We start from the raw sequence: 14206 nt of genomic DNA on the forward strand, positions 1-14206 counted from the left end.
AATGATTCCAGATACTGATGCAAAGGAAAAGTAAAACCAGAGGAGTGGGTGGGGCTGGGGGAGAAGAGCAGCTGTACCAGGGGTCTCTGAAGAAGGAATTTTTGAAGGGAGCCTGGACGTTGGGAAGGAGCAGCTGCACCAAGACCAGGGTCTAGAGCCCTCCAGGCAGAGGGCACAGGAAGAACAAAAGCCCTGAGTGGGCACCATGCCTGGCATTTTCAAAGGCTTGGAGGCAGAGCCATGGAGCACAGTGGGTCTGGGACAGAGCAGCACAGGATGGCGTGGGAAAGGGAGGCAGAGTCCAGAGCCGAGTCCCTGTAGGTCCCACAGCTCAGTGGATGCCAACCTGGGTTCATATTAACATCACCTAGGGAGTTTTAACAAAAACTAAAATGCCTGGGTTCTGCCCCAGAGTTTTCGTTTGTTTGAGATGGAGTCTCACTCTGTCGCCCAGGCTGGAGTGCAGTGGCGTGATCTTGGCTCACTGCAACCTCCTCCTCCAGGGTTCAAGCGATTCTCCTGCCTCAGCCTCCCGAGTAGCTGGGATTACAGGCATGTGCCACCATGCCTGGCTAATTTTCATATTTTTAATAGAGACAGGGTTTCACCATGTTGGCCAGGCTAGTCTCCAACTCCTGATCTCAGGTGATCCGCCCACCTCAGCCTCCAAAAGTGCTGGGATTACAGGCATAAGCCACCATGCCCGGCCTGCCCCAGAGATTTTTGAAAGGTCCCCGAGTGATTCGAACACACAGAAGACTCGGAGAACCCCTGCTGTGGACTACAGTAAGGGATGTGTATGTTGTTCTAATTGCACTGGGCAAGGCTAGGATCAGGTATTTGTTTATGAAAAACTGCTCTGGTTGTTGTGTGGAGAACGGATCGTGGAGTGGGACTGGGTGGTCGCTGACAGTGGAAGAGAGGAGACCAATGAGGACATAGGTCTTCAGAGACCAGGGACAGGGGGTGGTGACTGGGAAGAGGATGGCAGCAGTGAGGGGCTGGGAAAAGTGATGGTCAGGTTTGGTGTTTGAAGGGCAGAGCTTGTGAGACTTGCTGCAAGGTGGGTTGCGGGGGAAAGCGCAAATTGGGTGGCCCCAAGGTTTGGGGTTGGAGTTGCGTCAGTGGGAAGAAAAAAGTTTAATGGAGGGGGATCATGAGTTGTGCTTAGGACACATTAAGCTGGAGAAAATTATTCAATTTCAAAGTAGATAAACAGAGGGTCCAGTTGCTTGGAGCTGTTGTGAGAACAGCGAATCAGAGGTGCCTGGTGGGTCAGTTACACGAATGTAATCCTGACAAGGGCATGAGGCACAGTGTGAAGGCAAGGATGCTATATTTATGCCATAAACAGTTTAACAAAAGTGACTCCATCGTTTAGAATGAGACTGCGAGTGGAATTATACATAATTATATTCCATGTATTTTGCATCATTTGCATTAAATTATGGGCATTATAACATAATATGCTTGACTTATTGTTGCCAGTTTTTAAGAACTGTAATGGAGAATCGTAGGTTATGTTATTTTTGTTAAAAATTAATTGAAATATGATTTCTCTCTCTTATAAATCATCTAACTTGCTCTCCTTTAAAATTTTCCTGTAAATCACCTAGATCTGTGATAAATTCATCTTTCTCAGTATTAAGCTCAATTTTCCTCTGGTCATCACCTTAGGTATAAATAGAATGTCTTTATACTTGTGACTTTATGGGTTTAGAGTCTTATCATTCCAGCTTAATAAATTGCGCCTCCTTATCTGATCTCAATATGTCAGCGTAAATGTAATGTATCTTTATATTTGTATGAGCAACAAATGAATTTATTCATTTACCAAGTGCACAGAGTGAGTAATATCAATTGTCACAATTCTATAGCCCCATGGCTGTTGAAAGTTTGGCTAGTTTGCCTGTTATAGTATTGTGATGTTGAGAACAAAAACAGCACTGGAGGCATAGTAATTTTAAAAGTTATAACAATGTAGTGGAATCGTTTTAGTATAAAGCAGTACAGTGACATCAGTTTTTCTAAAATATCAAGAGGATAAAGTGCCCCTTTTTAAAAGAGTTTAAGTAGGATTCTCTGGATAACTTTTAGATGTCTGTCCTGTAAAGAAAGGCATTCTCTACTCCGCCTAGGCATGGAAATTATTTCACTTTATTTAGTAACCATGATCCAGTGAAATCTGTTTTCTTTGGGTCAAGAGCCAGTGTTTAGAAATGCTTACATGTCTGGGTAGTTTCATCTCATGATACTTGAGATCTAATTTCGTATCTTGTTTATGGGGAAAGCCAGAAGCCAAATTTGTGATCATTGTTCTTTCCCTCCTTCAAGTCTCCTCAGACCGAATTCCTAGGATTTATGACTTCTTTATTTCTATTCCCAAATAATTCACCACTTGAATATGATGAAAGCTTGTGTTTGCATCCAAATTATGATTTTCATTGAAGTTTAGTTCAACAAAATTCACGGTTCTATGTAATAAACTCTTCCCATGTAGATGATATTTTGATATACTTCTATAAATATTTTTATAACTGAGAGTGAAGCATCTAAACAATTGTTAAATATGTGCCTAGAATCTGCTTTAGAAGAAAGGCTCTGCCAACAGCCATCATCATTTCCTCGTTTCTGGAATGGGGACCTTTTTCCCCATGCATCATTTTCAGTTGGTATTCTTAGCAATAAAGTAATGATAAAATCCAAACAAACACGGAGATGATTATGATTTTAATATACTTATTTATTTAAAAAGTACACAGTTTTAAATTGGTTTCAATAGGTTTCAAGCAGAAGGGACACTGCCTACCACTTGCAGTCCCATTTCTGATGAAGGGTGATTGATTATCATGTGGCAAACTCACATTTGCATGACTGGCAAAGTAAAAAGATAACTTTTTGTCAACATATCTTTAAGAGTTTATATCACGCACAGTTTAAAATCATGATGAGATGCTGATGGTTGGACTATATTCATGTCTTGTATGTTGCACCATATTTTGGTTCACAGTTTATCCATGATTTAGCATGCCAAGAGAACATCTCAGTCAGTGTCACCTTGAGAAGAGCATCAAAAGCAGAGGGAGCAGAAGAAGGACTGTCTGGGCTTGGAGACTCGGCGCACCCCCACACTCCCTTGCATTCTCCTGTGGGGAAAGGCAGGGGTTGGTTAGACGGAAATAGACTCCAGGACATCTTCAACTTTCCAACCATGTGGATTCCCCAGACCTCTCTCCCCTCTCTAATGTAAGAACAAAGTCTTCTGGGACCTAGATGATGGTGCAGATTCAGTTTACTGAAAGGGATTATTTTCTCATGAGTAAACTTTTCAGCTGTAGTTCTTTGACCAGTGTGAGACTCTCATGGTGATTCTGATGGGAAAAGGAAACAGGAACAGTTCTCAGACTTACCTCAGGATGGAAGCCATGACAAGATTCTGGGCGCCTTCTGATCTTCTGGGCCTTTAGACGTTCACACTTAAGGGATTCATTATGTTGACTGTAGTTAAGGCATGTTTCCAAGGATTGCTTTTTTCTACTCTGCATTTCAGAGGTCAAAACTTGGCAATGACAACTCTCTTAACTACTCTCTCTCTCCAACAGTGGAAAGAATGTAATTTTCCTTCTCTAATAAATATTTATTTCTCCCCCAGGTTTCCTTACCACTGATCCCCCTTACTGGTTTCCCTGGTAGTGAGTGGACCTGCACACAAAAGGATATACCTGATTTCAATGGGCGCCATGGTGATAGGGGCCACGGATTCACAGAGGCAGCTGCTGTCCACCACCACCATGAACAGGTTGCTGCTTGGGATTTGCTGGATGACAAAGGACCTGTTGGAACAAGAGGTAGCGAGACAGTCATTTATCATCCATCAATTAAAGAGCCATGAGGAAGACTTCTCTCCTGGGTGGTAGCAACTACCATATTTTGTAAAGCAAATTTTGGAGACTGTTTTACTACTAACGTTACCTTTCTCCATGAGGCTCTTCACTTACAAATACCTAGCTTCACTAGGAAAACAAACAATAGCTATGATGACATGTGGCTCATACAACTCGCCTTGGAAAGACTGAAATGCTGTATGTACAAAACACAAGAGTCAGAGTTGGCTGAATCACCTGTTTCCAAGGTTTAAGAGGTTAGACTTTCAAAGCCTAATTTCCTTCTCCCAGAGCCTAAACATTACCCCAAGTTACATTTGATGTTCCTCTAAGTGGCATTTTCTCTCCTCCTTCCCTCAACGATAGACTGAAACTATGTCATACCAATGGCAAAAGAGATAGATAGATAGTGAACTTCTTAGAGCCTTCCTTATACTGCTTTGCACAATGTCTGCCCAGTATACAGGAACAGTGTTTTGAATGAGATTAATGCTAGTCATTTATGAGGTCCCACACTTCCCAGAGCCCAAGTTCTGTAAGAACCAAGGCTGTGGAGGAGCCAAGATGGCCGAATAGGAAGAGCTCCCGTCTACAGCTCCCAGCATGAGTGACGCAGAAGACGGGTGATTTCTGCATTTCCATCTGAAGTACTGGGTTCATCTCACTAGGGAGTGCCAGACAGTGGGCGCAGCGCACGGTGCCCGAGCTGAAGCAGGGCGAGGCATTGCCTCACTCAGGAAGCACAAGGGGTCAGGGAATTCCCTTTCCTAGTCAAAGAAAGAGGTGATAGACTAGACAGCATTTGGAAAATCGGGTCACTCCCACCCTAATACTGCACTTTTCCGACGGGCTTAAAAAATGGTACACCAGGAGATTATATCCCGCACCTGGCTCAGAGGGTCCTATGACATGGAGTCTTGCTGACTGCTAGCACAGCAGTCTGAGATGAAACTGCAAGGTGGCAGCGAGGCTGGAGAAGGGGCACCCGCCATTGCCCAGGCTTGATTAGGTAAACAAAGCAGCCAGGAAGCTCGAACTGGGTGGAGCCCACCACAGCTCAAGGAGGCCTGCCTGCCTCTGTAGGCTCCACCTCTGGGGGCAGGGCACAGACAAACAAACAAAAAGACAGCAGTAACCTCTGCAGACTTAAATGTCCCTGTCTGACAGCTTTGAAGAGAGTAGTGCTTCTCCCAGCATGGAGCTGGAGATCTGAGAACAGGCCGACTGCCTCCTCAAGTTCGTCCCTGACCCCTGAGCAGCCTAACTCAGAGGCACCCCCCAGTAGGGGCAGACTGACACCTCACATGGCCGGGTACTCCTCTGAGACAAAACTTCCAGAGGAACGATCAGGCGGCAGCATTCGCGGTTCACGAAAATCCGCTGTTCTGCAGCCACCGCTGCTGACACCCAGGCAAACAGGGTCTGGAGTGGACCTCTAGCAAACTCCAACAGACCTGCAGCTGAGGGTCCTGTCTGTTAGAAGGAAAACTAACAAACAGAAAGGACACCCACACCAAAAACCCATCTGTACATCACCATCATCAAAGACCAAAAGTAGATAAAACCACAAAGATGGGGAAAAAACAGAGCAGAAAAACTGGAAACTCTAAAAAGCAGAGCACCTCTCCTCCTCCAAAGGAATGCAGTTCCTCACCAGCAACGGAACAAATCTGGACGGAGAATGACTTTGACGAGTTGAGAGAAGAAGGCTTCAGACGATCAAACTACTCCGAGCTACAGGAGGAAATTCAAGCCAAAGGCAAAGAAGTTAAAAACTTTGAAAAAGAAAAGAATTAGACGAATGTATAACTAGAATAACCAATACAGAGAAGTGCTTAAAGGAGCTGATGGAGCTGAAAGCCAAGGCTCGAGAACTACATGAAGAATGCAGAAGCCTCAGTAGCTGATGATGTGATCAACTGGAAGAAAGGGTATCAGCGATGGAAGATGAAATGAATGAAATGAAGTGAGAAGGGACGTCTAGAGAAAAAAGAATAAAAAGAAATGAACAAAGCCTCCAAGAAATATGGGACTATGTGAAAGGACCAAATCTACGTCTGATGGGTGTACCTGAAAGTGATGGGGAGAATGGAACCAAGCTGGAAAACACTCTGCAGGATATTATCCAGGAGAACTTCCCCAATCTAGCAAGGCAGGCCAACATTCAGATTCAGGAAATGCAGAGAAGACCACAAAGATATTCCTCGAGAAGAGCAACTCCAAGACACATAATTGTCAGATTCACCAAAGTTGAAATGAAGGAAAAAATGTTAAGAGCAGCCAGAGAGAAAGGTCGGGTTACCCACAAAGGGAAGCCCATCAGACTAACAAACAGCTGATCTCTTGTCAGAAACTCTACAAGCCAGAAGAGAGTAGGGGCCGATATTCAACATTATTATAGTAAAGAATTTTCAACCCAGAATTTCATATCCAGCCAAACTAAGCTTCATAAGTGAAGGAGAAATAAAATCCTTTACAGACAAGCAAATGCTGAGAGATTTTTGTCACCACCAGGCCTGCCCTAAAAGAGCTCCTGAAGGAAGCACTAAACATGGAAAGGAACAACCAGTACCAGCCACTGCAAAATCATGCCAAATTGTAAAGACCATCAAGGCTAGGAAGAAACTGCATCAACTAACGAGCAAAATAACCAGCTAACATCATAATGACAGGATCAAATTCACACATAACAATATTTATTAACTAATTTTAAATGTAAATGGGCTAAATGCTCCAATTAAAAGACACAGACTGGCAAATTGGATGAAGAGTCAAGACCTATCAGTGTGCTGTATTCAGGAAACCCATCTCACGTGCAGAGACACACCTAGGCTCAAAATAAAGAAGGGATGGAGGAAGATCTACCAAGCAAATGGAAAAAAAAAAAAAGGCAGGGGTTGCAATCCTAGTCTCTGATAAAATAGACTTTAAACCAACAAAGATCAGAAGAGACAAAGAAGGCCATTACATAATGGTAAAGGGATCAATTCAACAAGAAGAGCTAACTATCCTAAATATGTATGCACCCAACACAGGAGCACCCAGATTCATAAAGCAAGTACTGAGTGACCTACCAAGAGACTTAGACTCCCACACAATAATAACGGAAGACTTTAACACCCCTCTGTCAACATTAGACAGATCAATGAGACAGAAAGTTAACAAGGATACCCAGGAATTGAACTCAGCTCTGCACCAAGCAGACCTAACAGACATCTACAGAACTCTCCACCCCAAATCAACAGAATATACATTTTTTTCAGCACCACACCACACCTATTCCAAAATTGACCACATAGTTGGAAGTAAAGCTCTCCTCAGCAATTGTAAAAGAACAGAAATTATAACAAACTGTCTCTCAGACCACAGTGCAATCAATCAAACTAGAACTCAGGATTAAGACACTCACTCAAAACCGCTCGACTACATGGAAACTGAACAACCTGCTCCTGAATGACTACTGGGTACATAACGAAATGAAGGCAGAAATAAAGATGTTCTTTGAAACCAACGAAAACAAAGACACAACATATCAGAATCTCTGGGACACATTCAAAGCAGTGTGTAGAGGGAAATTTATAGCACCAAATGCCCACAAGAGAAAGCAGGAGAGATCTAAAATTGACACCCTAACATCACAATTAAAAGAATTAGAAAAGCAAGAGCAAACACATTCAAAAGCTAGCAGAAGGCAAGAAATAACTAAAATCAGAGCAGAACTGAAGGAAATAGAGACACAAAAAAACCCTTCAAAAAATTAATGAATCCAGGAGCTGTTTTTTTTTTTTGAAAAGATCAACAAAATTGATTGATAGACTGCTAGCAAGACTAATAAAGAAGAAAAGAGAGAAGAATCAAATAGATGCAATAATAAATGATAAAGGGGATATCATCACCACTGATCCCACAGAAATACAAACTACCATCAGAGAATACTACAAACACCTCTGCACAAATAAACTAGAAAATCTAGAAGAAATGGATAAATTCCTCGACACATACACCCTCCCAAGACTAAACCAGGAAGAAGTTGAATCTCTGAATAGACCAATAACAGGCTCTGAAATTGTGGCAATAATCAATAGCTTACCAACCAAAAAGAGTCCAGGACCAGATGGATTCACAGCCCAATTCTACCAGAAGGAGGAACTGGTACCATTCCTTCTGAAACTAAACTATTCCAATCAACAGAAAAAGAGGGAATCCTCCCTAACTCATTTTATGAGGCCAGCATCATCCTGATACCAAAGCCTGGCAGAGACACAACAAAAAAAGAGAATTTTAGACCAATATCCTTGATGAACATTGAGTTCATTGTAGATTCTGGATATTAGCCCTTTGTCAGATGAGTAGGTTGCAAAAATCCTCAATAAAATAATACTGGCAAACCGAATCCAGCAGCACATCAAAAAGCTTATCCACCATGATCAAGTGGGCTTCATCCCTGGGATGCAAGGCTGGTTCAACATATGAAAATCAATAAATGTAATCCAGCATATAAACAGAACCAAAGACAAAAACCACATGATTATCTCAATAGATGCAGAAAAGGCCTTTGACAAAATTCAACAACCCTTCATGCTAAAAGCTCTCAATAAATTAGGTATTGATGGGATATATCTATCTCAAAATAATAAGAGCTATCTATGACAAACCCACAGCCAATATCATACTGAATGGGCAAAAACTGGAAGCATTCCCTTTGAAAACTGGCACAAGACAGGGATGCCCTCTCTCACCACTCCTATTCAACATAGTGTTGGAAGTTCTGGCCAGGGCAATTAGGCAGGAGAAGGAAATAAAGGGTATTCAATTAGGAAAAGAGGAAGTCAAATTGTCCCTGTTTGCAGATGACATGATTGTATACCTAGAAAACCCCACTGTCTCAGCCCAAAATCTCCTTAAGCTGATAAGCAACTTCAGCAAAGTCTCAGGATACAAAATCAATGTACAAAAATCACAAGCATTCTTATACACCAATAACAGACAAACAGCCAAATCATGAGTGAACTACCATTCACAATTGCTTCCAAGAGAATAAAATACCTAGGAATCCAACTTACAAGGGATGTGAAGGACCTCTTCAAGGAGAACTACAAACCACTGCTCAATGAAATAAAAGAGGATACAAACAAATGGAAGAACATTCCATGCTCATGGGTAGGAAGAATCAATATCGTGAAAATGGCCATACTGCCCAAGGTAATTTATAGATTCAATGCCATCCCCACAAGCTACCAATGACTTTCTTCACAGAATTGGAAAAAACTACTTTAAAGTTCATGTGGAACCAAAAAAGAGCCCGCATCGCCAAGTCAATCCTAAGCCAAAAGAACAAAGCTGGAGGCATCACACTACCTGACTTCAAACTATACTGCAAGGCTACAGTAACCAAAACAGCATGGTACTGGTACCAAAACAGAGATATAGATCAATGGAACAGAACAGAGCCCTCAGAAATAATGCCGCATATCTACAACTATCTGATCTTTGACAAACCTGACAAAAACAAGCAATGGGGAAAGGATTCCCTATTTAATAAATGGTGCTGGGAAAACTGGCTAGCCATATGTAGAAAGCTCAAACTGGATCCCTTCCTTACACCTTATACAAAAATTAATTCAAGATGGATTAAAGACTTACATGTTAGACCTAAAACCATAAAAACCCTAGAAGAAAACCTAGGCAATACCATTCAGGACATAGGCGTGGGCAAGGACTTCATGTCTAAAACACCAAAAGCAATGGCAACAAAAGCCAAAATTGATGAATGGGATCTAATTAAACTAAAGAGCTTCTGCACAGCAAAATAAACTACCATCAGAGTGAACAGGCAACCTACAGAATGGGAGAAAATTTTCGCAACCTACTCATCTGACAAAGGGCTAATATCCAGAATCTACAATGAACTCAAACAAATTTACAAGAAAAAAACAAACAACCCCATCAAAAAGTGGGCAAAGGACATGAACAGACACTTCTCAAAAGAAGACATTTATGCAGCCAAAAAAACACATGCAAAATGCTCATCATCACTGGCCATCAGAGAAATACAAATCAAAACCACAGTGAGATACCATCTCACACCAGTTAGAATGGCCATCATTAAAAAGTCAGGACACAACAGGTGCTGGAGAGGATGTGGAGAAATAGGAACACTTTTACACTGTTGGTGGGACTGTAAACTAGTTCAACCATTGTGGAAGTCAGTGTGGCGATTCCTCAGGGATTTAGAACTAGAAATACCATTTGACCCAGCCATCCCATTACTGGGTATATACCCAAAGGACTATAAATCATGCTGCTATAAAGACACATGCACACATATGTTTATTGCGGCACTATTCACAATAGCAAAGACTTGGAACCAACCCAAATGTCCAACAACGATAGACTGGATTAAGAAAATGTGGCACATATACACCATGGAATACTATGCAGCCATAAAAAATGATGAGTTCATGTCCTTTGTAGGGACATGGATGAAACTGGAAAACATCATTCTCAGTAAACTATCGCAAGGACAAAAAACCAAACACCGCATGTTCTCACTCTTTGGTGGGAATTGAACAATGAGAACACATGGACACAGGAAGGGGAACATCACACTCCAGGGACTGTTGTGGGGTGGGGGGAGGGATAGCATTAGGAGATATACCTAATGCTAAATGAGGAGTTAATGGGTGCAGCAAAACAACATGGCACATGGATACATATGTAACAAACTTGCACATTGTGCACATGTACTGTAAAACTTAAAAGTACAATTAAAAAACAAAAAAGAACCAAGGCTGTATACCTGCTCAGACCTTCTGATCCATCAGGATAGTTAGTCCAGCTTAAACAAGCTTGGCAGTGCCTCCTTCTCACATTGCCCAACATGGTGAAGTGACAAAGACACTATAAAGTAATCCTTTAACACAAAACACTACTGACGACTCTTTGGAGGAACAAATGAGGGATGAGAATCTCATATTCTTCCAGAACCAACAGATTAGCTAAATATTTAACTCCAGGGTTAGAACCCCTATCACATAAAATCGCTTCTTGGCCTTTTGGCTAAGATCAAGTGTAGAACCCCTATCACATAACTTTTCATAATATTTCATTAAATTCAGTTTCATAGATTTTAACTTAACAAATGGACATTAACAAAATTGACAGTTTCTCCAAAGGTTTTATCTTCATTTGCCTTTCTCGCAATAAACTTGTTCCATTCTTTTGAGTATGTCACCATGGTGAACTAAAATCATGCAATGAAGAAGAGTTCTTCTGCTTTATGGGACGTTATAAAGAAGGGAAAGGAACACCCCCTTTTTTAACCTGTTGCCACCTCATATGTTGAATGATCCATGAATGCCTCTGAGACTGCAACACAATGGTTTCTTTTCTATAAATGCCCAATGCCTATCTAATATCCCACAGTTATGTTCATTTTCTACATCTGTAGTAGGGAACAGGGCTTGCCACTGTGCAAAGATGTTTCCTCATTGCCTTAACCACTATCTACACTGGACACCTACTCTCTGCTCTTCCTACTCTTGTCTAGAACTATATGTGGCTTCAGAAAAATATTCAATCTTGCTGTTTTGCTAATTAATTTCATCTATAGATATCTATATCTATCTATATCTATATCTATATGTGCTTTACCTTCCCTCTTTAATACTAGACTCTTTCTTGCCTATGCAAGAATGTTACTCCAGCAATTGGCCTCTTCTGAATGGATTTTGCCCATCAACATAAATATATTCTACCTGAGATAGCTCTCATCAGAGAACCAACAATTTCCACCTTTGAGGCGGCAGGTTAACAGAGTCTCAAAGAAAAGTACAAAACCAAGATCACAAAACCCTCTGAAGAACAAATGGCTGACTATAAGATTAAGCCAAGTGTGTCTGCCAGACGAACAATATAGGAGAAGAGTTGAAAATATGACACAAAAGATCCAAAGGAGAAAATATTTTTTGCACTGAAAAAACAAATCCAATTCTTTTCAATGAATGGGCCCACTGAAACATGAGTAAAAAACTTCCTATCATCAAAGATACAGACCAATCCTAAAAGCTCCCCTAGAAACAAAGTACTTAGAATGAGAATAAAACCAGTTTCTCAATGGGAGTACTGAAGATGAAGAAACAAACAGAGTAATATATTTAAAGTTTTGTGGAAAAAAGAGAGTCAAAGGTATGTCAGTGTCCAGAGAAAAACAGATTCTAAATCTCTGTAGACATTTATAGAAAATTATATTTTCAAATTAGGAATAATCATTGAAAAATATTTAAAAGTATTTAAAACCTGATCAATCTGGATAGCATGAGAAATTAAACACCCCCCCCTACAGACACATGACTGCCAGTATAAGCCTAAAATTATTACCGATCACAATAACTGTGAGGTTGTTAGATTCACATATTAAAAGGCAAAGAAAGACTCTTAAATTGAGTTTATAAACATTATGCTGTTTGCCACAAACACTCCTAAAACAGAATGACATAGGAGAAGGGAAAAATATACCAAAAATATGCTAACAAAAAAAGAAACAGGTTCAGGTTTAGTAGTAATATACAAACATTCAGAGTAAAATATCATTAAAATATGATAAATAAAAGTTCATACCAAAAAGTATTATAATCCACTAACAAGATAAAATATGATTCTTTATTCACATAATGATCATAGTATACAAACTGAAAGAAATAACAAAAGGGATGTCTGAAAGCATGATCTGTTAAAAATATGGACCCAAGATATAAACAACACAGAATATAAATTATTTTCAAACACAGGGAACTGCAACACATTCCAAAGAACCTCTAGTACTGATTACACATTCTTCTTTTATGGTAGAGTACAATTAGATATTAATACCAAAAAGATATAAACAGTGAAACAGTGAAAATTAAGTTAAAAAACACCTTTCATCAATCCTTGAGATTTGGTAATAGCCCAGATTCACATTTGTGCGGTATAACCTTAGACATTTTCATCAGAAAAAATAAAGGTTGCAAATATTTGACTAAGTTTTCAAATCAAGAAGCTGGAAAAATAAGAAGATAAACCTGCACCTGTGCCCTATACATTGTCTTCCCCCTTGTCCACTGGATTGAGTATTAACGTCCCTCTGCAAAGCCTATCTTTCAGGCTTCTTCAAGGATGTGACTGGTGGAAAAGAAGAGATAGGTGACCGCTGCACAAATGGTTTCCCTCAACTACTAGCCCTTCCTGGAGGTCGGCAAACATGCTGTCACATCTCCCAGCTCAGGAAAAACAAAACTGTCTCTTAACCCTCCCTCCTGCAACCACCCCGTTTCTCTATCTTTCTTTATAACACAACTCCTAAAAATAATTATCTATAATCCTTCTCTCTCTCCCTCCAACTCTCTCTCTTCATACATCTCCCTCCTTCAGAAATTGTATTCCAACAAGGCTGTAGTCCTCATCACTCCAACTGAATCAGTTATTGCCAAGGACACCAATGACTTCACCACTTTCCTCTGTCTCTTCCTCCTTGCTTGTTTACTGTCTGCCCCTCATAAAAGACTGTAGTTTCCCAAGCAACAAGGCTGCATCTGACTGAGGTTATCAGTTATCTCTAGCACCTAGGGCTGTGCCTGGGACAGAGCAACTTCTCAGTAAATATTTGTTGAATCAATGACAGAACTTGAAATGATAAAGGCAGAAGAATAAAATAAAAAATTAAACTGTGAAGACAACCAGCAGAATCAAACTCTGGTTTAAAAGCTTACTGACATAAATCAACTTTGGCATTCGTGATCCAGAAATTAAGTCACAAAGTATCATTATAACCTGTAAGATCCGGGAGCATCTTCAACATTTTTTGGTGACTATTATGTATAGTATTGTAAACAATCTGAGAACTTAAGAGAAAACACGCCTTTGGGGATAAAGCATAAATTATCTACATTTGGCCAAGCTATAAAAATCATGAGCAAACCAATTGCCACAAACAAAACTGAAATGCTCATTGAGAATCTACCCCCAGGTGAATTCTACCCAATCACCCAAAGAACAGATATTGCTGTGTTCATAGAAAACCCACATGAACCCACTGACCAACTATTAGAACTAATAAAAGAACTCAGCAAGCTGGCTAGTTACATAATCAGCATATGAAACCACAGCCTGACACTGGCAATACCCAGTGAAAAATATTTGTGAAATAAAGAACCATTGATAGTATCAATAATCAGTATAAAATGCCCAAGAATAAATCTATTAAACATATGCCTTTATGAAGAAAATGATGATGCAAATTTACTGAGGAACATAAAAATACTAGCTAAAAATTGGAGGGAAGT

General features: G+C 40.4%; 1 protein-coding gene and 1 pseudogene across 1 annotated transcript in view; one reads left to right on the top strand and one right to left on the bottom strand.

Annotated features, from left to right (window-relative positions):
- Positions 1–2722: 2722 nt before the first annotated feature.
- The window catches only part of CACNA2D3 (calcium voltage-gated channel auxiliary subunit alpha2delta 3), a 961034-nt gene continuing 949550 nt past the window's right edge, over positions 2723–14206 (bottom strand). The window contains 4 exon segments of the mRNA XM_058443425.1: positions 2723–3109; positions 3111–3146; positions 3411–3490; positions 3718–3833. Of these exon segments, the coding sequence (XP_058299408.1) occupies positions 3071–3109; positions 3111–3146; positions 3411–3490; positions 3718–3833 (271 nt within the window). The 3' untranslated portion in view covers positions 2723–3070.
- On the top strand, positions 10924–11022 carry LOC116474069 (U2 spliceosomal RNA; annotated as a pseudogene).

Source organism: Hylobates moloch, unplaced genomic scaffold (assembly GCF_009828535.3).
Source record: "Hylobates moloch isolate HMO894 unplaced genomic scaffold, HMol_V3 SCAFFOLD_8, whole genome shotgun sequence".
Taxonomy (NCBI): domain Eukaryota; kingdom Metazoa; phylum Chordata; class Mammalia; order Primates; family Hylobatidae; genus Hylobates; species Hylobates moloch.